The following is a 26,072-nucleotide window of genomic DNA, read 5'->3' on the forward strand; positions in this document are numbered from 1 at the left end:
TGTGGCTTGTACATCCTTGTTTATGGTTTAGCACAGGGATTGGCAACCTTAAACACTCAAAGAGTCATTTGGACCTGTTTCCCACAGAAAAGAAAACACCGGGAGCCACAAAACCTTTCCTGTGCCTGACTGTTTCCTGAGCGGCCACAAAACTAGCATATGTATTTGAATTAAACAATCTGTTTTCTTCTGAAACTTTTCTGTTCTTGGATTTATCCATGGTTGGCCTACTGGGGGTTGAAAAGCTCAATAAATTGTGTGCTGGTGGTTGTTGCACATTGGTGGTTGATATGCATATTTTGAGCAACAGGGAGCCACAGCAGAGAGATAAAAGAGCCACATAAGGCTCCAGAGCCGCATGTTGCTGACCTCTGGTTTAGCAGTATATGGGGATTCAGCTCCTGTAGCAAATTGTGTGGCTATGATCTGTCTAAATTTGACAGCTGATGTTTTCATCTGTTCTCACAGCCTAGAAGTCAGTAAGACTCCATCACTTGTCACTTGCATTGCCAGAGTCAGAACACACAACACGGGACTAAAGGCAATGCAAGTGACTAAAGGCAATGCAAGTAATACATGTATTGCTGGTGTAATTTGAGATGGACCCAATCCCCTATCTGTCAAACTGGGTTTCCCAAGAAAACAAAGATTGAATTTATCTCTGATCAATTGCAGAGAGCTCTTTACTGAGTGAGGCAAAAATATTCCAGTTCACACCAACATTGGCATCTCTGCAGTGCACACTAGATTCCTATTGATATACACCTTATTGAAGTCTGACGTACAGAGGGCCAGCCCCATCCTGTCTAATGCAGGGCTCTCCAACCTTGGCAACTTTTAAGCCTGGAGGACTTCAACTCCCAGAATTCCCCAGCCAGCTTTGCTGCTTGGGAAATTCTGGGAGTTGAAGTCTACCAGGCTTAAAGTTGCCAAGGTTGGAGACCTCTGGTCTCTTCCTGAGACTTCTACGCCCATTTTAATAGAGACATTAGACCAGGGGTCTCTAACCTTCACAATTTTAGGCCTGGTGGAGTTCAACACCCAGAATTCCCCAACCAGTAAAGCTTTGGTGGACTTCAACTCCCAGAATTCCCCAGCCAGCAAAGTTTTGGCAGACTTCAACTCCCAGAATTCCCCAGCAGCACAGACTGGAGAATTCTGGGAGTTGAAGTCTGCCAAAACTTTGCTGGCTGGGGAATTCTGGGAGTTGAAGTCTGCCAGGCTTAAAGTTGCCAAGGTTGGAGATCTCTGGTCTCTTCCTGAGCCTTCTATGCCCATTTTTAATAGAAGCGTTAGACCAGGGGTCTCCAACATTCACAATTTTAGGCCTGGTGGAGTTCAACACCCAGAATTCCCCAGCCAGCAAAGCTTTGGCGGACTTCAACTCCCAGAATTCCCCAGCCAGCAAAGTTTTGGCAGACTTCAACTCCCAGAATTCCCCAGCAGCACGGACTGGAGAATTCTGGGAGTTGAAGTCTGCCAAAACTTTGCTGGCTGGGAATTCTGGGAGTTGAAGTCTGCCAGGCTTAAAGTTGCCAAATTTGGAGATCCCCTGCATTAGACAGGATGGGGCTGGCCCTCGGTGCTTCCCACGTCAATAAAAGTGTAGTGTGCACCGCGAGGCACATTCTTAAACTATTGTATCTACAAGCCCCTTCGTGAAATCATTGGAGAACGCACAGCCTCTCCTTTGAGTTGACGCTGCCTTGAGAAAATCGCTCGGTGTCTCACCGTGGTGGTCAGCACAAAAGTCACGCTTTTCCGGCTAAAAACTAAAGCAGAGCAGCAGACCCAATAAAACCTTTTCTCTTTTAATGCCTTGACAGCTATCCTAGTCTGCGAATGAGAAGATCTCCGCAGCACCTTCAGATTGCCTAGGGCCAGTTGCATCATTTTTAATCTATTTTTTAAAATCTTACCTTTACATTTCAATTGCATTTCAATTCAACTCCTCCCCTATAATTCTGCGTTCTTTTCCAAATTATTCAATGTTCTGCTTCTTTTTGCCTATATTCATTTTCTCTCCCGAGATTAAAAACATCCCCATATTTTATAAGACTCCAATTCTTCTTTCTCTTTCACATGTAACTGTTAAATATGGTGACCCAAAGATTGTATCCAGATGACACGCTGTAAGATTAATGATGTAAGAGGGGTTATGCCAAAATAATAGAAAAAATTTTTTTCAATAAAAAAAATTGCCTAAGGAGGCGGGAATCGCTTTTCATTTCAATTCCAGTGACGACCCTCATGTTTGAGATTGGGAGAGGCGACCTCCGAAACTCATTGATCGGGCAATCGGGCTCATGCCTGGGGAGGCGGGGGTCTCGGCCGGACGGGCGAGGGGCGGGGAGCGAACGGACAGGTGGGGAGGGGATTTGGAAGGATCGCCTCGCCTGTCAGCCCGGAGGGGGAGGGGGAGGGAAAGGAGGAGCCGCCCCGCAGTAGCGGCTTGCAGAAGAGGGGGGTAGCGGCGCGCCCAGGCAATCGGGCAGGTGTGTATCTCCGAGGCAGGGGCTGGAGCAGAGCCGCACGCCCGACGACGTCGCACCGGGAAGGTAGAGCCGCGCCGGGGGGCCGCCAGAGCAGGGCCGCAAGTGGCAGCCAAGCTCCGAAAAGCCGGCATGCAGAAGCCGGTAGAGAAATCCCAGAGCTTCCGCATCGACGCCCTCCTGGCCGAGGATCCGGCGCGGCCGCTGCCCAGCGTCTCCCCGGAGAGCTCAGCCGGGAGTCCCGGCGCCTGCCTGCGGACCGAGACTCCTTCTCCCTGCGCGCCGCCGGGCTTGGTCCCTCTGCCCACCGCCGCCTTCATCCCGAAGCCCGGCTTGCTCAACCTGCCTCCGCCGGCCCTCGGCGGCTTGCCAGCCATCTACCCGCCCCCGCTTTACCCCATCCCGGCTCTAGCCGGCCAGCACTCCGCCTTCGCCTACCCCGCCGCCTTCCCCCCGCTGTCGCAGCCGGGAGTCGAGCCTCTAAAGGCGGCTGTGGGGGTCGGTTCCTTCCCGCTGGAGCAATGGATTCGAGCCGGGATCATGGCGCCTCGCTTCCCGGATTTCCACGGTAAGAGTCCAGGCTGACCGTCCTAAAGGGAGGCAAAGGACGCAAAGCCCGGGAGGGTTTTGACACCGACGAGTCCCGAAGGGAGCGCCTTCTTAGCCTGAGTTGAGGCAGCGCTCCGCTTCCCGAGGTTGTTCTGCTGGGATCCCGGCTGTATTGCTGATCCTGGGTTAAAACCATCCCCGCAGAGCCAAGGGGGCCAGGAGAGCCCGGGCGGGGAAAGGTGGCAGCGGTGGCTGACGGCTCCAGAGCCAACTGAAGGGGGAACGAAAGCCAACAGGTTTTGAAAGCGGTGGGAATTAGCTTTGGTTCAGCCTTGAACGCCCAAGGCCAGTGGCCTCGGTCCGATTGTCTCATCCCTCGCTACTTATTAGAGGAAGGGGAGGAGGAGGCTTCTGCGGGGGAATCGAACTTAGGGAATCGCTGCAGGAATTCCCCGAATCTTGCGATCCTCGAGAGGCCCCGGAGTGTTTCCACTGGAGGGGTGCAGTGGCATATTAACCATTAAGCAGACTAAGCACATGCTTAAGGCACCAGGCCCAAAGGGGCACCACAAAGTTGAGAAAGAAAGAAAAAACTAATGAAGATTTGTACAGTATGTGCGAAGGAGGGGGGCACCAAGATTTGTCAGTGTTTAGGGCACCAGTGAGCCTTAATCCGCCACTGAGGGGGTGTGTTGGGGAGAAGGGGCCGGAGGGATGGATCGATACTCGGCTTCTCTTGGGTTTTGCTTTCTATAGGAAAACAGATTTGCCCACCCGGGGATCGGTGGCAAGGTCGCCCAGAGGCCCTGCTCAACCCACCAGCGTTTTTGACCACCCCCGGGTTCTCTAAGCATTTCGCTGATGAGCCCTAAATATTTCTGTCGTGATCTTCCAGCTTGTTGAATTTGCAGCTTCCCTCTCCTGCAGGTGAATTGTAGACCCACAAATCTGGAAGTGCCGCCGTGTTGGCTTAAGTTTACTGAGGTCATTCGCGCAGTGCCTTTTCTACCGGACGCGTTTCTCTGTGATGCGAAGGCTTTTTTTCCGTCGTGGGAAAGTCTGCCTTTTGAAGGGGGAAGACACTAACCCAGGACATTCAGGAATCGAAACACATAAACCAGGGATTATCGCGCACATTGACCTCACTGGTACCGCTGGGCTCTTCTTCGGGCCACACAGAGTAATAACCCCTGCCATGTCTAACGGAGCTCATGTGAAGAAACTTCTGCGCTGGCTTTGGGGTGGGGAGAATAACCCTTTCGGTTGCCTCCTCCAGCGTGGGGATTGGCCGGGCGGGGGCGACTCTTCCTCCCTCCAACTCTTCCAGCTGTAGAACAGTTTGTTGATTCTGGGTTTTTCTGCCTGGAGAGAGGTTTGGATTGGGGTGGGCTTCCAAGACCCCTTTCCGCGTCCCGGTGCTGGGAAAGGCCGGAGTTTATGAGCGGTTGGTCTCCAGAAGCAACTCCTGCTCTACCTACTATTAGTTCCCCAACCACAGAAATCAAATCTCCCAGGAGGGCTTTTAGTTCACCCTGTAAATATATGGCCTATCGGTTCCGATTCTCTCATTTCCAGCCCAGACGCAAGGAAAACTTTACATCTATTGTTGGTGAGATCCAGGCCCATCGCCGATCTGGAATGTTAACAAGTACATAAAGGAGGGCGGGAGGCATTCTTTCCTGGCCCTAAGAATGTTATATGGAAAGAAAGACAATCCTAGCAGCTCACCAGCTACATAGACCAGTAAATGTTCCTGGGTAAATACACCTATCTGACCCTCCAGAAGCAGTGGCGGATTAATGCTCACTGGTGCCCTAAGCACTGACATATCTTGGTGCCCCCTCCTTTGTACATACTGTACAAATCTTCATTGTTTTTCTTTCTTTCTCAAGCCCTAAGCACGTGCTTAGTCTGCTTAATGGTTAATACACCACTGTCCAGAAGCCTGCACTGCAGCTCCCTTCCTTCCCATCCAGTTTGGCCAATTTATTACACCTGCTTGAAGGAGGCTGAGCCAAGATGGACAGGAGACCCGAGTAATGAGACCCATTACTATTTGGGAGGCAAGACGGGATGAAGGATGGCGAACTCGGCGAGGTTTAAGGCCCCGTTTCGTCGGGTGATCGGCCTCGCGGGAGCTTCCGAGAGAAAGGATGGAATTGGGGGGAGGTCTTTGGCTGCTTTGGGAGACTCAATTCGCTTGTTTCCAGCACAGTTGCCGAACCTGGTTTAATCACGTCCCGTTAAATGGCTTTGCTCTCGCTTAAAATAACCGCGCAGTTTAGCCAACAAGCGTGAATCCACCGCATTGATTTCTTCAACAATGTTTAATATGAGAAAGAGGTTAAAGCGAGGCAGAGGCCGAACCACGATCGTTAACTTCGTAGTTATATAATCCCGGTTCAGCACGACATGGGAGGCGGCAGAGACGACCTGATTGAGGCTCGCCTAGACATCCACCCGGGAACCGAGCGAGAGAGTCGAGCCAGACGCCCCCACCCCTCCCCAGGCACGCCTTGCTGTCCTGAAGGCAGCTTTTCCCACATCAATCACCCGACCCGAGGCAGGGGAAGTTGTAAAGCGTTTTGAACTTTAATCCTCCCAAGGCCTCCCGGTGCTTGGCCAGAGCGGGAGGCGGATGTGTGTGCGGGCAGTTAATTTGTTACCAGTTTGAGGAGAAAGGAGGTCTCGCTCGTCTGATGGTCTTCTGGAAACACCCAGGAAGACCGCGGCACAAACACAGTCCACTTGCTCTCCTCGAGGCAGCTGGTTCTTGCCCTCGTTGTCGCGGGGGGGGGGGGGGTAGCGCTGAAACAACTAAATGAAAAGGGGGAAATTGGAATTTAGATTCCTTCTATCGGGAGGATTGAAACCTTAAGCTGCCATTTGCCAAAACTTACAATGGGTGCCCCCTGCCCCCAGCTGAAAATAGAAACCTTCTTTACTGCTGCATTATGTAGGGCGGGTGGCTGGTTTATTGGTAGAACTTTGAGAAAATTGTGGCAGGTGGACCGCCAATCATATCTGAGTCCAAGTTATTCATTCAAAGTGTATCCAACATTCCTCCCCATTCCGCCTCAATAACACTGCCGTGGGAAGACTAGAGGGAGCGTTACCTTCAATCTGTCAGCCGGAGAAATTACTTCCATTCTCTTTCTGTATGTGGGTGTGGCATTTGTTGTACGAACGAACACACACACACACACACACACACACGAATAACAGCTAGTGGAACTAGAAAAGTGTTCAAACCTGTTCACTTTTGGTAGCTGCTTAGCTGTCCACTGGCACTGGTGTAAAAGAATCCCATTATATGCAGCATATTGGCTGGGGGTGGTGGTGGACGTGCTGAGAATCGCATCTGGAACCTAAGCAAATCATACTCCCTAAGCTCAATTTGCAAGCTACTGTAAGCTCGAAAATGTAGCTATCCATCGAAAAAAACATTATGTGTCACTTGTCCTGTCCTGTACGTCTGTTAGGTCTGCCTGTGTCCATCCATCCATCCATTCATCCATCTCTGCCTACCTGCCTGCCTGTCTAGTTTGACAACAAGAATCCAAATTGAACAATCATGGAGGTTTATTTTAAAAACTGAATCATTTTCCCTCCAACATTCCCCTGGCTAAAATAAGCATTAAATGTTTTTCATTCTCAGATATTTCAATGTAATCAACTTAACAGCTCATCAGCAAACCCATGTTTAATGGTCACAATGACCCATACTGAAGTCATTGGGGGAAACACCTGAGCAGTTTCTGCTATTTACTGTAAAAAACAAACAAACAGATGCTTTAACGTTCGGGACTGAGCTATGTTGATGCTCTGCCACCATCGATATATATTCCACCGCCAGACTCTTCAGAGCGCCTGCCCCCAATCTAGACTACAATATTGTACCATCATCTGATGATGTCCTCATCTGAGGATACACTCACAGAAGTTGTAGTCCAACAGAAAAGGAGGAGGTTGAGGAAAATCGTTCCGCGTTATAATTTTTAAATATATTAATTTGGGCGAGTAATAGAGGAACTGGCCCAAGATTTCTATTTGCGGCTAACATTTGAGGTCTCGTTGTTCTTTCGCCCTTTCTTAACATTGGCTGGTTCTGTTTTCTTGAATTCTTTTATTTCTGTAAAGTTTCTGACAAACGCTGACAAACGAATGGTGATCTTTACCCTAAAGGAGGAGGAGATGCAAGCGGACAAAGAAGCCCCTACGCAGACTCTCTCCTCCTTCTGTCTCGCGCGACCGAAGGGATTTCCTTTGAGCCTCGTCGTCAAGTGCGGTCAGGAGGCCGAGCTGGAGGTGGGCGGGAGGGCAATCTTGTACGGCAACCCTCCACGTAGTTCTTCAAACGTCTGAATCACTCTTTAGGGGGGGAAAATCCTCTCCGATTCCATCAAATCTATTCCCCCCCCCCAAAAAAACCCCCTCCAGAGCTCAATTGGTTTTCCGTGGTCACGGAATGGTAAAACTTAAAAAAGGGAGGTGGGGGACGGCCATGGTCACACATAGTGGCGGATTAAGGCTCACTGATGCCCTAAGCACTGACAAATCCTGGTGCCCCCCCCCCTTGTACATACTATACAAATCTTCATTGGTTTTTTTTTCTTTCTCAACTTTGTGGTGCCCCCTCTGGGCCTGGTGCCCTGAGCACGTGCTTGGTCTGCTTAATAGTTAAGACACCACTGGTCACACAGTTACGTTTATAAGATGCTTTTATAGAGAACCAGGAATATCCGGAAGAAGAGCAGTTCTGTACTCAGCTTCAGGAAAGAGCTGAGCTTGCTCGCTTTAAGACCAAAGAAAAAGTTGGTACCATCCATCTTCTCCATGTTCCGAAAAAGGCACTTGGTTCCCACCCTCCGTTTCTGCAGAATTCTGCGAGTGATTGGCTTTCCGCGCATTGCTCTGGAAACAAACTGGGTTTACCCAAATGTTCTTTTTTCAAGAGGCAACTGGACTTTCTGCTTTTTCTTTGAAGACGTTTCGCTTCTCATCCAAGAAGCTTCTTCCGCTCTGGTTGAGAAGCGAAAAGTCTTCAAAGAAAAAGCCGAAAGTCTTCTTGAAAAAGAACCTTTGGGACAACCACGACCTGGGGTGAGTGAGAATCTCCATAGACAAATAAGAGTTTAGATACTTGGCCACCGAAGTAGCCTTTTTAGAGTGAGCGCTTGAAACCACTGCCGTAGCTAAGGGAGTGGAGGGTGGCTCTTGTCCAGCAGAGAAGAAATGGCCTAGCAAAGTTTCCCTGGGCAGGAAGAATGGCGCATTTGAGACCCAGGCGAGGATTTCCGGGGTCACGGAATGCGAAAACTTAAGGGGTGGGGCGACCATGGTCACACAGTAAGTTTATAAGGAGTTTTTTTTCAATAGAGAACCAGGAATATCCGGAGGAAGAGCAGTTCTGAACTCAGCCTCCGGAATCAGCGACATTATCTGACCTTGGTATCCTGAAGTGGCACAAGACCATTAAGGCGCGGGAAAATGCTATTTCGTTTGTTTTGGAATTAGCCTTTTTGCGCTCGCTCTCTCTTCTTTAATACGAAAAAGACTCTTCAACAGGCTGCGTGGCTTTGCCTAAAAGCGAAAGAGCGGCTCAAATCAAATCGCGCTAACTACTTCGGGCTGCGTAAGTCGGATGGAAACGTCTGTTAGGGCAGAAGCCTAAATCACATTGTGGTTTAAAACCAAACAACTAAGCAAACCACATGGGTGACTTAGCCGCCTCCAACCGGCCCTAGTTTCCAGCGCACAACATCTCATGCTTCACAAGAGGAAACGGAGGATCCGAATTTGGTTTCGTGGTGTAATGTTGGATAGCAAGTAGGAGTCTAGGCTGCAAAGCAAACTCGAAGTTGAATGAAGTGATTTCCCGATTAATGTCTTGTTAATACCGGTAGCTGCCCCAGTTCAGAAGTCTGGACCTTCCGTTAGTCGATTAGGTAAACGACTTAAAAAAATAATAATTGTGGAAGCTCATGGTCCCCCAAACTGCCACGTCGAGATCACCTAAATCAGCCAGTTTTCAATTTTTATATTCATTCTTTGCGCCGCAACATCGTAAGTCCGAACTGAAATGTGGGAGCCCTTTACACGTTCACTGTGAACTTCAGAAAACGCATGTTTGTGCCTGTTATCACTTTGATGTTGAAGTTGCGAAATTGTGTCCCATCCATCGCGATCCCATGGACAACTTTCCTCCAGGACTTCCTGTCCTCTACCACCTCCCAGAGTCCATTTAAGTTCACACCGACTGCTTCAGTGACTCCATCCAGCCACCTCATTCTCTGTTCTCCCCTTCTTCTTTTGCCCTCAATCTTTCCCAGCATTAGGCTCTTCTCCAGTGAGTCCTTCCTTCTCATTAGGTGGCCAAAGTATTTGAGTTTCATCTTCAGGATCTGGCTTTCTAAAGAAAAGCTGTTGTCACTACTACCAGTCATATTTGTAGGTAGATTTTCTTATGACTAGTTTATAAATTCGGAAGGCTTTTAACTCAAAGACCTCGGATCCGGAGGCCTAAGGGTTAGTTTGTACAAACGTGAGGTACTAACGTCGGCGGTAGGCGGAAATCATCGCGGGGCTTTTTCAAGCTATTTCCCAAGGACTCCCTGGATCGTGAGAGGAATTGGGTAGTGGGAGATCCCAGAGCTGGGTCGGAAACATGGAAGTGCACAGGCGGTGGGGGAGAGGGGGAGGGGGGGGAGAGAAAGGCTGCAGGTTGCATAACCCCACCCCCGATGCGATAAGTGCAGAGAGGAAATGGTTCTCAGTGTAAATCCCTTGTAATGTTTCCGCTCCAGCGCGTAGGGACAAGGCTGGATCTCACGCCTCATTAAGCTGGTCAATGAAACTGGGCGCCTGGCCGTGTTAGGGGCGAGCTGACTAGGCTAATGCCATTCAAGGAACGAGAGCGTGACAGAAGGCGACAAAGGGGAGGGGGAAGGAGACACAGCGAGCCAGCCAGCTGTAGCCCACCTTGGTTTCAGTAGTTGCGGGACGGGCGGGAGTCCTGGGGAGAAAATTAGCTGATGATCCAATTAGGATACCACTTCTCTCTGTTCGCTGGAATGTTTCGCCTGCATCTTAATTCCCGACATTTCTTCCCTCCGAATGTGCGCGTTCTCCCTCCCTGGCACACAACGGACCTTGTAATAAAATGCCCTGCGTTGTTTCTCTGCTTCTCCCTGTAGGATCGTGTCCTTGCTCCTATTCCCATCCCATGCAGGAGTAAGAGTTGTGCTTGGTCGCTTAGACCAAATAAAAAGTTGATATCACCCGTCTCCTCCGTGTTCTGAAAAAGGCGCTTGGTTCCCAGCCTCCTTTTGGGGCAGAATTCGAGCGTCTGGTTTTCCGCGAATTGCTCTGGAAACAAACTGGGCTCAGATCAAGAGTGAAATTCAGCAGATTTTGACAGGTTCTGGAGAACCGGTATCGGAAATTAGTTTGAAGAACCGGCAAATACCACCTCTGGCTGGCCCCAAAGTGGAGTGGGAATGGGGATTTTGCAGTATCCTTCCCCTGCCACGCCCACCAAGGCAGTCCCAGAGAAGCGGTAGTAAAAAATGAATTTCACCACTGGTTCAGATACGTGGTCACTGGAACGGGCGTTTTAGAATGAGCGTGCGAAACCACTGCTGTAGATAAGCGAGTAGAGGATGGCTCTTGCCCAACAGAGAAGGAATGGCCTAGCCAAAGTTTTCCTGGGCACCGAAGAAAAATAGCACACGTTGAGACTCTAGGCGAGGGTTTGAGACAGGGATGCCAGCGGCTTTCCTTAAAAACAAAACAAAAAACAATCACAAAAAAACCCAAGATTACCCGCTCAAAGATACCCAGATTATCGACAGAAACCACAATAAGTTTTAAACTAAATTATCTGAGCATGAAACCGAGATTAAATATATAAAAATAAACCCAGATTCTACAAAAAAAAATAAACACAATGAATCAGTTTTGAACTAAACCATTTATTTATTTAATACTTATAGTGAAATGTATAGGTTTTAAAATTTTAAAAAATCTGGAAACCCAGACTGCGATTAAAAAAGACACCCTAGATCTGATTTTAAGAGCCCTGTTGTGAGAACCTGGGTCAGAGGACCACCCCTTCCCCCTCTTCTAAGCGGGGGGGGTCTGTTTATTTGGGCCGTCGGCTTATTTCCAGCTTTTGGGGTAAGCGGTTCCTTACATTAAAGTTGTGTAGGCAGGGATTCGTTGGTTCGCTGGAGTCTGTGGGTTGGGCTGACTGCGAACACGATCGCAGCGTAAGTAAATAAATAGTTAATTTGGGACACTGAAATTGCATCCTGGCCTGCCGAATCCGGGAGGTTATACGGAGTAAAGCCTTCTCCGGGTTTTAAACACAGGTGACTTCGGAGCACGATCCCCCCCCCACCGCATCAGTCGGAGACGGCTGCCCTCCCCATTCCCCGTTCCAAGCAATTTCAACGATCACCTACACAGAAGCCAGAAGAATTGAAAGCGCGGGTGTTGCTAATAATCTGGTGAATGGGAAGGTGGTCTCTGTATGTCTTCGCCTCCTCTGTTCTCACTCCGCTCTGTTTGTCTCTGGCTCCCATGGGGCGGTTGAGTGAAGGAAGTTCTTATTATAATATTTGCTCTCTCGCTCTGATTCTAAATATAGTCAGTCGACTCAAAGATTTTTTTTTTCAAGAGGCAACTGGACTTTCTGGTTTTTTTCTTTGAAGACGTTTTGCTCCTCATCTAAGAAGCTTCTTCAGCTGTGACTGAAACCATTCCCCACCATCCAGACAGAGCTGAAGAAGCTTCTTGAATGAGAAGCGAAACGTCTTCAAAGAAAAACCAGAACGTCCAGTTGCCTCTTGAAGAAAGCACCCTTGGGACAACCATGACCAGGATGACTGAGAATTTCCATAGACATTCAGAATCGATCCAAAACGTCTTTTGGCAAGACAGGATATTCAAAGACATCTAGAGGATCAGGGCAGTCGATTGGGGTTTAGGATGGTTCAAATTCCGACCAGGCTCTGGTTTATATCATCCATTTAAACAGCGTAATGGAATGAAAGACTTGCCCAGGGAACTCCTCCTTGGAAGAGCCTGCCCAAAGAGTGTAATCCTGGCAGGAGAAAACGCGCAGGACGGGACAGAGACGCTCGCATGCAAATCTCTTCCCACTTATGACTATAACCATGTTGCTTGTGTCTTTACAATTTATATTGTTTTATTTGTTTCCTAGTATGAGTTGATTGCTTATTAGTAACATGACTATCACTAAGTGTTGTCTCTTATGATTCTTGATCATAAGAGTCAATACTTATTCTATTTTAGTCCCCTTATGTACATTGAGAGCATATGCACCAAAGGCAAATTCCTTGTGTGTCCAATCACACTTGGCCAATAAAGAGGTCTATTCTATTCTATTCTATTCTATTCTATTCTATTCTATTCTATGGGAGCAAAGGGAGGAAGGTGATGCTGGAGGAAGAGGAAGACAAAGAGGGACAGAGATCTTAGGCCATCGCTATTCTTTCTCCCGCTTTCCTTTGAAGTGGTGCAGTTGCCTGGGCTGCAGAAAGTTTCTATCCAAATTCAACGAGCCCATTTCCAGAGCCGTGGATAGAACTGCAGGGAATTTGGGGAAATGGTGGGAGGCTGCATTGGAGTCCGGATAACGGATGCCAAGAGGGTCGTAAGGAAGTGAGTCAAAAAAGTGACAGTGGGGGCTACAAATCATACAAAGGAGGCCTCGTCACCCTTCTCCTTGCAAGGAGTCCCTGTACCCAGGACTCCCTCATTTCTATGCCATCTAGATATATGGGGAAATAAAAGAGCGGAATTCCAGTGTTTGATTAGGGAAGGGTACAGATTTAAGAAATAGTCATTTTAGAGAAAGAAAATAAAATCAGTTTTTTTTTAAAAAATGCATCTCTCCCTTTGAAAAAAGATCAGTCTGGTTGTCATTGAATGCTTTCATCTTTCATTTCTTGCTGTAGTCCAGCCCTCTCCAGCCTGATGAACTTCTACTCCTATCCTTCAGATTTCTGCCTTTGCACTGCCTATGCAGCTGGTCTCATTTACTTTGACTCCAGGATAAAATATCTGGAAAGCAGGTGTACAGTTACATTACAAATAATCAATGTAGGCATCTCTCTTCTCCCTGTTTCAATATCAGTTGCAAGTGTCATTGTTTACTTATATATCATTCATTTATTTAGACTGCTTTCATGGAAATCCAGGGACAGGAACCATAATTTAAAACCAGACAAACCAAACTTGATGCAGCTCGTATTTGCAGGATTTCTTCCTATCAAATTAGGAAATCTGGACATCTGTTTCTCCTTGACTTCAACTTAGAAGTGTCGAATCCATTTCCCCTGAATCCTCCTCTGGTGGGGCTATAAAACAAGAAGAAATGCCTCACACCTTCCCTGAAGAAACAAATTAGCTGCATAAATTTAATGCCCTCCCTTTTTTCCCATAAAAAACCTGAGTCCTTTATCTCAAGGTACCAACCCATTGTAATTTATCCAAAGATAGGCTAAGCATTTGGCCTTGTTGGCAGTGGGGTTCAGCGTTCCTGAAAACCCAACTTCAATGAAACTCCAAGACAGGCATTTTCTCAAAGCTTCCTTTTATTAGAGTAGGTATACAGACACACCTGGGAAAAGCCGAATCTGAGATTCCTCCCAGTAAGTCAAAAGTCCAAACACCTCCCCTGCACCCATCAGTCCATTACCTTGTCCAATCCCAATCTGTCCCAATTTGAGACATCACTCCAACCACGCCTCCTTCAGGTGCAGGAATACCATGTCCTTGTCCGAAAAGAAGAATGCCATTTTATCTAACTACATTCCCTCTACTAAATCCCTCCCCCCACCTTCCCAGGCACAAGAATGTGGCAGCGTGGAAGCATCCATGTTAATATGGCTTCCAAAGCTGATCTGGGGATGATAGTGGCACAGTCCCCCTTAGGGACTTGTTCAAGCTTGGCAGCCTGGAGGCCTTGGCAGTGGACAGGAATAAAAGAAGAAAGGAAAATGAAGAGGGGGAGAAAAGGGGAGGAAGGGACGAAAGAAAGCAAATGTATGAACCTGTGGATGTTTTCTCTGAGACCAAAAGCAAAATCCTTCTTCCAAGGATTGGGAGCTGAAGAAAATGGCTCAGGTTGCAGAATGAACAAGGCTCCAGAAGAGACAGCATAGCCAGATTTCAGAAGCTGGAGACGCTTCCTTTACTCCTCCTGAATGATCTGGATGATAATTCATAACTCAGTCATATTGGTTAAAATATAGCGGGTTTAATAATTTTTCACCATTAGATAAAAAGAACATTAAAGTATTGTGAACATTTTTTTTTAATTGGAGGAGTTTGGTTCATTCAATTTATATAGTCCATCTTGCTGCTTAAAAAGTGTTTTGCCCTGAATGTGGACATGTTGTATATATTAATAGGCAAACAAAAAAATAAATGTGTAAAGATTTCACTAATTTTCAGTGTTCTTTTTCAATAGTGAAAGTGCCTGGATTCTGCCCACTCTGATAGCATAGATTGTGCCAAGATGAGTTGGATCAGTGCTGAAAATATTTATTTAGGAAAATAGATGCAAATTACTAATGCTTGCTTTTTAGTTGCACTTTGTGCTCTCAATTGCACTCTGGAAATAGTGCTGAACGCAAGTTATTTATTAGCTTGCATTTTACATTTCATAACAGTACTAAATGCTGATACATTTGTATCACAGTATTTTGGGCATACCATGTTTTTAGTATTGGATAGTATTTTATATTATGGTATTATGCAATTAGATTTAATGCATAATAATGTCTGTTAGCATTCTATGCTAGTATCCAGTAGTTAGTGGCTTATTAATTTTCATGCGTGATTAAAAATAAAAGTTAAACGCCTTCAAATTTTGATGTATCAGTTTCATGATCAGAGTCCATGCCACCATTTATGGTATATTTTGAATTCTGAGTATTTATGAGTATTCACTTTTACTTCAGTTATCTTGGTCACAGAAAATTAATGTTAAATTGCCTTTTTCCCATCCTTGGTTCATTTCTAATTTCAAAACTTATTTTTCTTTTAGCTAAACTTAAAACATATTGCAAACTGCTTAACCTATTATGCTGTAATCCAAATAGGCTACATTCTATATGCTAATCTAGAAAGAAACCCCACTTATTTAAAGGATGCTTCAGTAGGCCCAAGCTGTGGTTAAGGTGCTGGGTTAGAAACCAGGATATTGTGAGTTATAGTCCTGATTTAGGCATGAAAACCAGCTGTGAACCAGTGGTGGGTTTCAAAAATTGTTCAAACCTACTCTGTGGGTGTGGCCTCCTTTGTGGGAGTGGCTTGCCGCCCATGTGACTGGATGGGAATGGCTTGCTGGCTTGCTGACCGGATATGAAGATGCCGATGACACTTGTCAGAACCACCTTAAATTACCTCACACACAGCACTGGCATGCATAAGAATATGATGTAAACTTGTTTTTTAAAAGGCATCTTTGGTTTGCGTTAAAACAACTTCAACACACGCAATGTTCTGATTGCACCACAAATGCAGTAATTTAATTAATTAAATTTAATTTATTAGGTTTATAGGCTGCCCAATCCCGGAGGACTCCGGGCGGCTTACACAGAACAAGAAAGGAAAACAAACAAAGTAAAATAAAACTGAAAATTAAAATTCTCCAACATGCATACATTCAAGTTGGGGCTGGACCCTACATAATAAGGTCAACAGCCCCAGGCCTGCCAGAACAGCCAGGTTTTAACAGCTTTTCTGAAGGCCATGAGGGTGGGCGAGGTCCGGACCTCTGGGGGTAGCTGATTCCACAGGGTCGGAGTGGCCAGAGAACGCCCTCCTCCGAGGCCCTGCCAGCCGATACTGTCCAGCTGATGGCATCCTAAGGAGGCCCACCCTGTGGGATCTTATCAGCTGTTGGGAGGTATGCAGCAGTAGGCGGTCTCGCAAATACGCTGGTCCTGAGCCATGTAGGGCTTTAAAGGTAATGACCAACACCTTGAATTGCGTCCAGAGACCAATTGGCAGCCAGTGCGGCTCGTGGAGGATAGGTGTAATATGGGTGTATCTCGGTATACCCAATATCGCTTGCGCGGCTGCATTCTGGACTAGCTGTAGTCTCCGAACACTTTTCAGGGGTAGCCCCATGTAGAGCGCATTGCAGTAATCCAGCCTTGAGGTGACAAGGGCGTGAGTGACTGTTTGAAGTGCACCCCGATCCAAGTAGGGCCGCAATTGATGTACCAGGCGAACCTGGGCAAAGGCCCCCCCTGGTCACAGCTCACAAGTGGTGTTCCAGTGTCAGCTGTGGATCCAGGAGGACCCCCAAATTGCGGGCCCTCTCTGAGGGGTGTAAGTTTTCACCCCCCAAGATCAAGGATGGACTGTCTGAACTGTCCTTCGGGAGCAGCATCTACAGCCATTCGGTCTTGTCGGGATTGAGTACGAGTTTGTTTACCCCCATCCAGATCCTGACAGCTTCCAGGCATCGGCACATCACGTCCGCCGCTGTGAGTAGTCATCCTTACCTTTCACAGAGGCACTGAGTTTTATAAATATGAGCATGATAGTGTAGAACAATCATATCCAAGGACCAGTGGTGGGTTTCAAAAAAATTTGGAACCTCTTCTGTAGGTGTGGCCTGCTTTCTGGGTCCACTGGTGGAACCTCTTCTAACCGGTTCAGTAGATTTGACGAACCGGTTCTACTGAATAGGTGGGAACTGGTAGGAACCCACCTCTGCTGTGAACCCACTTCACAGAGTTGTTGCGGGGGGGAAAAGGAGGAAGGTGTGTTAGGTGTATTTGCCAGCTTGAGCTACTAATAAATATGGGGTAAAAATGTAATCTAATAAATAAAATTGCACTGTTAACATTTGTGATTTTTCTATAGTGCAGTGTGTGTTCTGTGTATACATTTTCTGCCTTACATATATGTATTCCTGGGAATCTGCATTTTATCTGTATTCATGTAGCATCAGCCCAACTCACATTTCAATCTGTATTGTTGTGAGACTAATAGAACATTGGATTTTTTTTTCTAACAATGGTCTTTGTATAGGTCCAGCAACAATGACCTGATATACTAATGACACATCTTGACACTTATTCTGCTGTCAAATATGAATATAGCTTTTATTTTTAGCTTAACTATACACACAGGGTTACCTTTATCTAAACTTTGTCTAAAATATTTTCTATGGTTTCCCCTAAAACCAGTAGCTTTTGCACAAAACTAATTGCTGCTTATAAGAAATTTGGACTAGATTAGACCAGCCTGTTTGAAGATTTGTTTTTAAATTTTCATTTAGTGGAATATTGTGTTGAAGAAATGCACACTGGACTATTTCTACCAACTGGGGCAGAGGGAAAACAATTGTGATCCTCAAAATGTTTTTAGATATCAATTATCCTGAGCCCTAGCCAGCACTGTCTCATTGCAAAGTGGTCTACCATGTTTCTTCAACCTGTTGCTCCAGCAAGATTTTAAGAAAATGACTTTACAATTCATAAAATTATAGACTTGACTAGAGCCGTTGTGGTTATGGAATCTTGCTCAATGCAGGGAGCCAAATTAAATCATTCTGGACAGCTTTAATTTGTACATATCCAAAGAAAGTGATCCTACCACTCTAGGAGTCTAGGTAATTAGTTCTACTGGCAATTCCTTTCATTATTAGGAAAGGTGTTTTTCTTCTAATATTAAAGTGGCAATTTCTCTCCTGTAACTGAAATCAATTCTGTTTCCTACATTTTGGAATAAGAGAGTTGAGATACTGACTTTCTGTGTGACATTTTTTTCACATACTGAAGAGTTGTGTCATTCTTTTCTCAATGGTGAACAAATCCAGTTCCTTTAGTCTCCAGACTTAGACTAAGGACTAAATCACAGCACTTAGTTTAGAACAGGGGTGCCAAACTCGATTTCATTGAGGGCCGCATCAAGGTTGTGTTTAACCTTGAAGGGCCTGGGTGGACATGGCAAGGATGGACATGGCCAGCTTAAGGTCACTCATTTTGGGGGGGGGGCTGTGGTGGCCTGAGCACTCTGCCAGCAAAAACTGGCTCCCAAGCTCTGTTTTCGTCTGCGAAAGCCTCCTGCAACCTTCTGCCAGTGAAAATGGAGTTTGGGAGAGCCATGTGTGGCCCTCGTGAGCTCTGTTTTAGCTGGCAGAAGCACTGCAGGCCAGTCATTCACTGTTTCCAGGGCAGCCTCACAGGCCAGATCTAAGCACCCTGTGGGCTGGATCCAGCCCCCAAGTCTAGAGTTTGACACCCCTGGTTTAGAATCATTTGTCATAGAATCACAGCATTGGAAGGGGTCTTGGAGGTCTTCAACCCTCTGTCAAAGGTAGGAGTCCTCATTCCATCTCATCCCATCCCATCCCATCCCATCATTAAGAGCTATGGTGGTCCAGTGGTTAGAATGCAGTATTGCAGACTAATTCTGCCGACTGCCAGCAGTTCGATTCTCACTGGCTCAAAGTTGACTTAGCCTCCCATCCTTTCGAGGTTGGCAAAGTGACCCAGATTGTTGGGGGCAATATGCTAATTCTGTAAACCACTTAGGGCTGTAAAGCACTATGTAGTATAGAAATCTAAGTGCTATTGCTAAATGCTATTTCAGACAAATGGTTGCCCAATCTTTTATTGAAAACCCCAACAATGGAGCACCCACAACTCTGGGAGACAAGCTGTTCTACTGCTTCATAGTTTGCACTGTCAAAAAATTCCTCCTTGTTTTCAGTTTGGTTCTCCCTCTAACAAGTTTCCACCTATTGCTTCTTGTCCTATCCTCAGGTCTTATGAATAATAAATCAACACCCTTTTCCTTATGCCAGCCCTTCAATTATTGGAAGACTTTTATGTCTCCATTCATTCTTCTTTGTTAAGCAATACATACCGTACTTCATTCCTTTAACTGTTCCTCATAGGACTCCCTTCCAGACTACTTATCATCTTCGTTACTCTTCTCTGCAATCTTTTTAGTTGTCTCTTTTGTATTGTGGTGATCAGAATTTTGATCCTGGTCCTTGAATCATTATCTTGTTCTTTGAACCTGTTAGATTTTCTATAAATTCATTTTAAAGTGCAACATCCAGAATGGGACATAATACTCAAGGTGGGACCCTAAAAAATCAGAATCAAGTGGACTAGTCATTTCTCATAATTTGAAAGCAATGCTTCTGTTGGTGCCATCCAAAATTGCATTTATCTTTTAACAGATATACCATCAAGGATCCTTCCAGTATTTTTTTCCCTAAAGTAGGGTGAGTCTCATACAATACCTGTGCACTTTATTTTTCCTAAGTATAGAACTTTGCACTTATCTGTTAAATTTATTTGTTGCATTCAAGACTATTTTTCCCCACTATCATCAAAAACTATCATGCTTTTATATTATCTGCAAATTCCTTCACAATTTCATCTGAATAACTACTACAGTTTATTTCTATATCTACCTTCCTTCCTTCCTTCCTTCCTGCTGCAGGAGCCCGAACAGCAAAAACCTCAAATTCCATGAGATAAAAGTTAGGATTTTGACATTTATGGCAGCTAAGATAACTAAAGGCTATGGGAAATTCTTTTGTCAGTTTCTTTTAGACCTCAGAGCCTACAGGTGATTACTTCATTTTCAATGCAGAATGAAGCAATATAATTTAAAGGTAAAGGTGCCTTCATGTTCAGCAAAAATGAATTATGTTATTTTCTTGGAATTGATTTATATGTGTTTTCTGATAGGATATTTCCCCCAGTTTTTCAGTCTAGCCTCACCTCTATGATTTCCATTAAATCTAGACCCTGTTTAAACTGTTGGGTGCAGACAAGGTTTGCCAGGTCCTACCAATGATTGAAACTATGAAACTTAGGCACATTTAAGGCAATAATAAAAAAAATCAGTGGTTTCCTGGGATGGATGCTTCGGACAGCTGAGGGCCACACTTTCTTTTTTGGGACAATGAGATCTATCTTGGGTGGGTGATGATGAAAAGTGAACAGGGCCATTTCATGCAGAAGAAATTTTTAGAATTTTTATGAATTATTTTGGATGGTGATTGAGGTATATGTCTTTTTTAAAATGTCCATTGGATCATGAAGAATTGAAAGCCACTGAAGGATCACCACAAAGCATATCTTACAGTTCAGGTTACAATTTTTGAGTATTTCCTACTCCCAAATACAAGATGCTGATTTCTGAAGTTTCAGGGGCAACTCCAAATCCCATGAGAATGAAGTTTGGGGAACGGGTGAAGTCCTGTGGCATCTGCCTGTCTCGTCTTGCAGTATGGAACCATATTTGATATTTGATGCTTTACTTCTCCAGACCCATTCAACACATTCATTGATCAAAGAGGGTTGTGTCTTTGTTGGGAATTCTCATCATGTTTCTCTGATTCTCTGTACCTATCTCTTCCAACCCACTTTCACCTTTGAGTGCTTATTCTCTATTTAGTCAAGGGCTGTAAAAGCTAATCCAGGAGGCAGCCCATAAAATGGGCAATAGTGGTAGAGTCAAGCACACCCTTCCTGTTCTGCCCATGTGGGGCAAGCTGCAGCCTTCCCTCAAAGCTTCTTTTGTTCCTTCACCCCTCGGGAACAGGCTCTGATAACAGCTTATTAGCCAGCCAGGGACTCTGGTAAGCTCTGTGGAGGCAGGCTGCCTTTATCATTCCCTGGAACAGCTGGTGGTAATTAAATACACCTTATGCTAATAAAGGCAGTTTAATTTCACCAACGGAATTGATTGCAATTTCTAAAGCAAGGGCTGATAGCTTATCAAACAGGTTAATATCAGCCTGCTCATAAAATCATTATTTTGAGGAAAAGAAGCAGGCTCAACATATCAAGCTTATGTTTCTTCATACAGTCTGCCAAGCTTGACAAACTTAATAAAATGCCACCAGTAGGAAGGATATCCTACCTTAGATATTTATGTGTTAGTGTATGTTATATTACTGGGTAGGTAAATGAAAGGATTAGTCAGTTCTGTGGAAGTCGGTTTGAAAAGATTTTTACTCCCTACAAAAAGCACCATATGTATATGTGTATGAGAGAGAGACACAGAGAAAGAGAGAGGGAGAGAGAGACAGAGAGACAAATAGAGACAGAAAATTCTGTGATCACGATCTGGTGCTTGGCAATGTGTTTGAGTATGAGATTGACAGGTACCCATTCAAAATATATGCAATGTTTCCTGTTTTCATTCTGAGCTGATTATGTGGTATCATTAGTCAATAAAATTACACTCTTTATCTGAAAGTGGCATGATATCATTTATAGAAGTAAAAACTGGGCTAAAAAATCCAGATGACTGCTATGTAAAAAAGAGTGAGAGATTCTGGTGCATGAAGGGGACATCTGACATTTTTCAGGCCAATTCAGTATTCAGACATTAGGATATATAATGTTATCTAAAACTCTTGAAATCATGTTGCTAGGATGAAAATGTATTTATATACATATTACCTTTGTATGCCATCTTTCCTCTGGGGAGCTTTGCCTTATTTGCCAGAAGGCAAGATACACAATAAATCATAACAGAAATAAAAATAAATTATTATGAGGCTGCCTTTATTTGATTACGTACCATATCAACACTATAGGATAATTAGCTGAGAGATAAGAGGCCTTTCAAGGCTGGATAAAGTTCAACCTTCCAACTCTCATGCTGAAGAAAAATACCAACGAAGCAGCAAACAGCAGTTGAACTAAAATGAAAGACATCCCAAAGGGAATTGTGTACTAGTTATAAAAGACTAGTTTTGTTGCAAAAATCTTCATTTATAAATAACACCAATAAGTGAAGCTTTCCCTGAGACAAATATGCTTGTGGAGAGATAATTAGCTGCTTAATGTTTACATGGTAGCTTTCTGTTAAAGATAAATGGTGGGGGGGAGATAATTTCCAACTGTCAAATGTGGCAGTCATTTTATCCCATAGTTGCCAAAAAAGGAACTGGTTACATTTATAGGCTTGTTAATACCCAATTGGCCTTTTATAACCAATGGTAGCATCCAAATGCTTTTGGATATGGCAGCAGTGTTATTTAAATATGACATAATGATAGCATCAACAGGAATGCAGCGGTTCTTTATGTATAAGTACCAGGGGTGGGTTCCTGCCAGTTCTAACCTCTTCTATAGAAGAGGTTCCACAAATCTACAGTGCCGTTTAGAACCGGTTCCAGCTCCCTTCCCCAACCCGTCCGCACATCATCAAGATGAAGAGCGAGAGGAGGAATTCTGGGAGTTGAAGTCCACAAGTCTTAAAGCTGTCAAGTTTGAACACCCCTGGTTTTTTTTTCTAAAGGGTTAGGGGTGCAAGGGTCTTGTAACTTGACAGCTTTAAGACTTGTGTGCTTCAAATGCCAGAGTTTCTGAGCCAACATTTTGGTTGCTAAGCAAGAGCATTCTTAAGTGAGTTTCACCACATTTTACAAGTTGGCCGCGTCCACCCAGTCACATGGCTGGCAAGCCACTCCCACAAAGCAGGCCATACCTACAGAAGTGGTTCTAAAAATTTTTAAACCCACCACTGATAAATACCAACTGGAGATAGCAATATTTGGGTTCAAATTTGTGAGGGAAATATCACAAATTTCCTTCTCTACCACTAGTGAAATATTGAGGTCAGCATCTTCTAGGTATGGCCTCCTAGAGCAGGACTGTCAAACTCATGGCCCACGGGATGAATGCTTCATGCAATGGCCACACCCACAGCTGGTTTAGCAAAGAGCAAAAAAGTTGCGATACGTCACATGACAGTGCCATGACAACGCGAGTTTGACACCCCTGTCCTATAGCAACTAGATATATTTTGAGTTACAATAATAATGCATTCTACAAAAGGGGTCTTTGGTGCTCTCTGAGCTTGCTTGTTTTCTTGTAGAAGTTTTATTACCCTGACTAGATGACATCATCAGTGCTAGTTTCTCCTTTATTGGTAATACATTCTACATTAACATAAACACTGTTAGATTGTTAAAGTGAGCAAAGGATGGCGTAAAGATTCTTGATGGGGTTTAGTAATAATAGTTTACCCCAACATAAAAAAAAAACATGTATAAATAAGTTTCTGAATGTATTGATGTCCACTTGCAAACATCCGCATAGTAGGAACCTAAGCAATGACACAGTTTTCTTTCAGGACAATAGTGGAGAAGTGTTAAAAAAGCTGCCATTGTGGACCATGCCCTGATTTTACTTTTTCTTTTCAGCTTCCCCACCAACCAACTTGATGGGAAAATGCCGTCGACCTCGAACAGCCTTTACCAGCCAACAGCTTCTTGAGCTGGAGAATCAGTTCAAGATCAACAAGTATCTTTCGCGGCCCAAACGTTTTGAAGTGGCCACATCACTGATGCTCACGGAGACACAGGTATCGCTCAGGAAAGAGAAGCATCTTGCCCGCATTGTCAAAAGAGTTAGCTGCAGGGACAAAATACATAAAATATGCACATTTCACCTTGCACCTTTTATAATTTATAATCTCCCTGGAGTCAAGAGCAACTCCTGGTGATTTCATAGACACCTCCAGATGGCTTTCTGGGAACAATTTGAAAATGGCTTATCTTCTTTTTGGGCAAGCTTTTTTTTTTTTAATCCTTCCCATTCCATCCGCAGCCGTGGGATTTCCTGATGATATCTCTAATCATAACTGATGATCTGATGATCTGTGGGAAGAACCAAGGTCTGCTAGTGCTGCCATCTGCTGATAGTCATGGGAGGAATTTAAAAAATGGAATAGATTAGCTTGTGGAACAATATCACAGAGTAGTAAAGGGACAAAAGGAATTTTTGCCTCTGGGATTTTACCAACAAGAGTTATGCCTTTTAGAGCATATACCTGGAAGTCACGCAGAATTAAAACAGTGGCATATAATAAAATAAAATAATGGTAGCGCTCAACTTACAACAGTTCATTGACCAGTGAAAGTTACAATGGTACTGAAAAAAGTGAGTTATGACCATTTTTTACACTTATAACCGTTGTGGCATCCCCACAATCACCTGATTTACATTCAGATGCTTGACAACTGATTCACTTTTATGAAGTTTTCAGCGTCTCAGAGTCATATTATCTCCTTTTGCGACTTTCTGACCAGCACAGTTAATGGGGAAACCAGATTCACAACCATGATACTAATTTAGGAATGGCAGTGATTCACTTAATAAATGTGGCAAGAAAAGTCGTAAAATGGGGCAAAACTCATTTAACAAATTTCTCACTTAGTAAGATAAATTGTGGGCTCAATTGTGGTTGTAAGTTGAGGACTACCTGTATGGCATATACATAATTACTAATACACTTCCCCAGTTTGTAATCCATACTCTTCATCTCTTTCATGCCCAAGCTTTTACACACAATAAGCAGCATGTGCATTTCCTACTTTCCATCAAGAATGTTATGAAGATGGCACAGCCTGGAAGATAAGTGAGATGTAGAGGTCCAACAGGTCTCATCACGTTTGCAGTGTACAGCTGTCCACTCTTGCATATGAGCATGAAGTAGATAAACTAGTCCTCTACATTTTATAAGCAATATCAAACTTGTTTCCTATCAACAGAAAGTAGACATCTCATTCATTGTTTTTTTTCTTCATTCTTCATAAAAAGAATCTGTATCATACATAGATCAATGGAACAGCAATAACTGTATTAAAACAGTTTGGAAATGAAGATTGTCTCACTAAAAAAAGAGATATATCTTCTTCTCTGGGAATTGGATGGTGTATACTTTTAACAAACAAACAAACCATTCTGAATTATTTGATGAAACTGCAAGGCAGTCTTGCAGAGAGATTTTTATGGGCTGCAGAAACTGACCCAAAGTAGCTGTTTTACAAGTAGTGAAAAAAAGTGCTTTTTTGTCCATTGGTCCCTGCAGGGGACTGGTTAAGGTACTAGACCAATATTAGGGTCTTTTAAGTCACTGGCAGCTAAGTTGCAGAGAGGGACGTTTTCCATTCTTGATCTGTGCTTCCCAAGGATAGCATAGAAGCTGAGAGACAGATGAAGAGTCATTGACATGTGGTCAACCTGTTTCTGTTCGTTTTATTCAGGTGAAAATCTGGTTCCAGAACCGCAGGATGAAGTGGAAGCGAAGTCGGAAGGCCAAGGAGCAGGTAACCCAGGCTGAAGTGGAGAAGCAGAGAGTGGCAAGCAAGGGCCCAGAGAAACTGCTCCCTGGAGAGGCGCGAGGGGAGGAGGATGAAGAAGAGAGCTGTGGTGACGAATGTAAGAAACACAGGGCCAGTGTGCCATTCCTGCACCGTGATGCCGACACCTTCAGCTTCAGCTCAGACCCCTCGGGCTCGGAAGAGGAAGTGGAGAATGCTACTCACAGGGAGAGGAGTGTGCTGCTATGAGCAGGTGTGGTTAAGCCCCAGAAGACAGACAGTGAGAGCTTCCAGGAACTGGCTCTACACTAGACCATCAACATCAGTCTGGTGCTCTTCTCCGACTCATAAACTTTTAGAAAAGAAGGACTCTACCTGGGCTAGCGCCCTGGTAAAACTGTGCTGCTTAATTTATGTGTGTTTTGAATATATTTATTGTGTAATTGTTCTGTAACTGTATTGGGGTGTGGGTGGGAATAGAGGCAGTCCTTGCCTGGGTGTTCCCTTTGTCGGGCTATAAAGATGATGACTTCAGCAGAACATCTGGCTGGGATTTGCTTGGCTAATCATGATTTCAAGGCATCATCCATACACAATTAATATTCATGGCTGAGATGGAACCAAGTTCTATTTCAATTTTAAGGGTTTCTAGCCTGAAATATCGGAACAGATCGTTACTTTTCAGCCCTTTATGATCAGTGGTGGGATTCAAATTTTTTTTAATACCAGTTCTGTGGGCGTGGCTTGGTCGGTGTGGCAGGGGAAGGTTACTGCAAAATCCCCATTTCCTCCCGATCAGCTGGGACTCGGGAGGCAGAAAATAGATGGGGGCGGGGCCAGTCAGAGGTGGTATTTGTCGGTTCTCCGAATTTTCGCTACCAGTTCTCCAGAAC

General features: G+C 44.7%; 1 protein-coding gene across 1 annotated transcript; it reads left to right on the top strand.

Moving 5' to 3' along the window:
- The first annotated feature begins 1,584 nt into the window (after positions 1-1,584).
- LOC116520099 (motor neuron and pancreas homeobox protein 1-like) lies at positions 1,585-25,926 on the top strand. Its single transcript, XM_032234287.1, has 3 exons — positions 1,585-3,060; positions 23,278-23,438; positions 25,123-25,926. The coding sequence occupies exons 1-3, from the start codon at positions 2,625-2,627 to the stop codon at positions 25,426-25,428; spliced, it is 903 nt and encodes a 300-aa protein (XP_032090178.1). The 5' UTR covers positions 1,585-2,624; the 3' UTR covers positions 25,429-25,926.
- The last annotated feature ends 146 nt before the right edge of the window (positions 25,927-26,072 follow it).

Source organism: Thamnophis elegans, chromosome 1 (genome assembly GCF_009769535.1).
Source record: "Thamnophis elegans isolate rThaEle1 chromosome 1, rThaEle1.pri, whole genome shotgun sequence".
Lineage (NCBI taxonomy): Eukaryota > Metazoa > Chordata > Lepidosauria > Squamata > Colubridae > Thamnophis > Thamnophis elegans.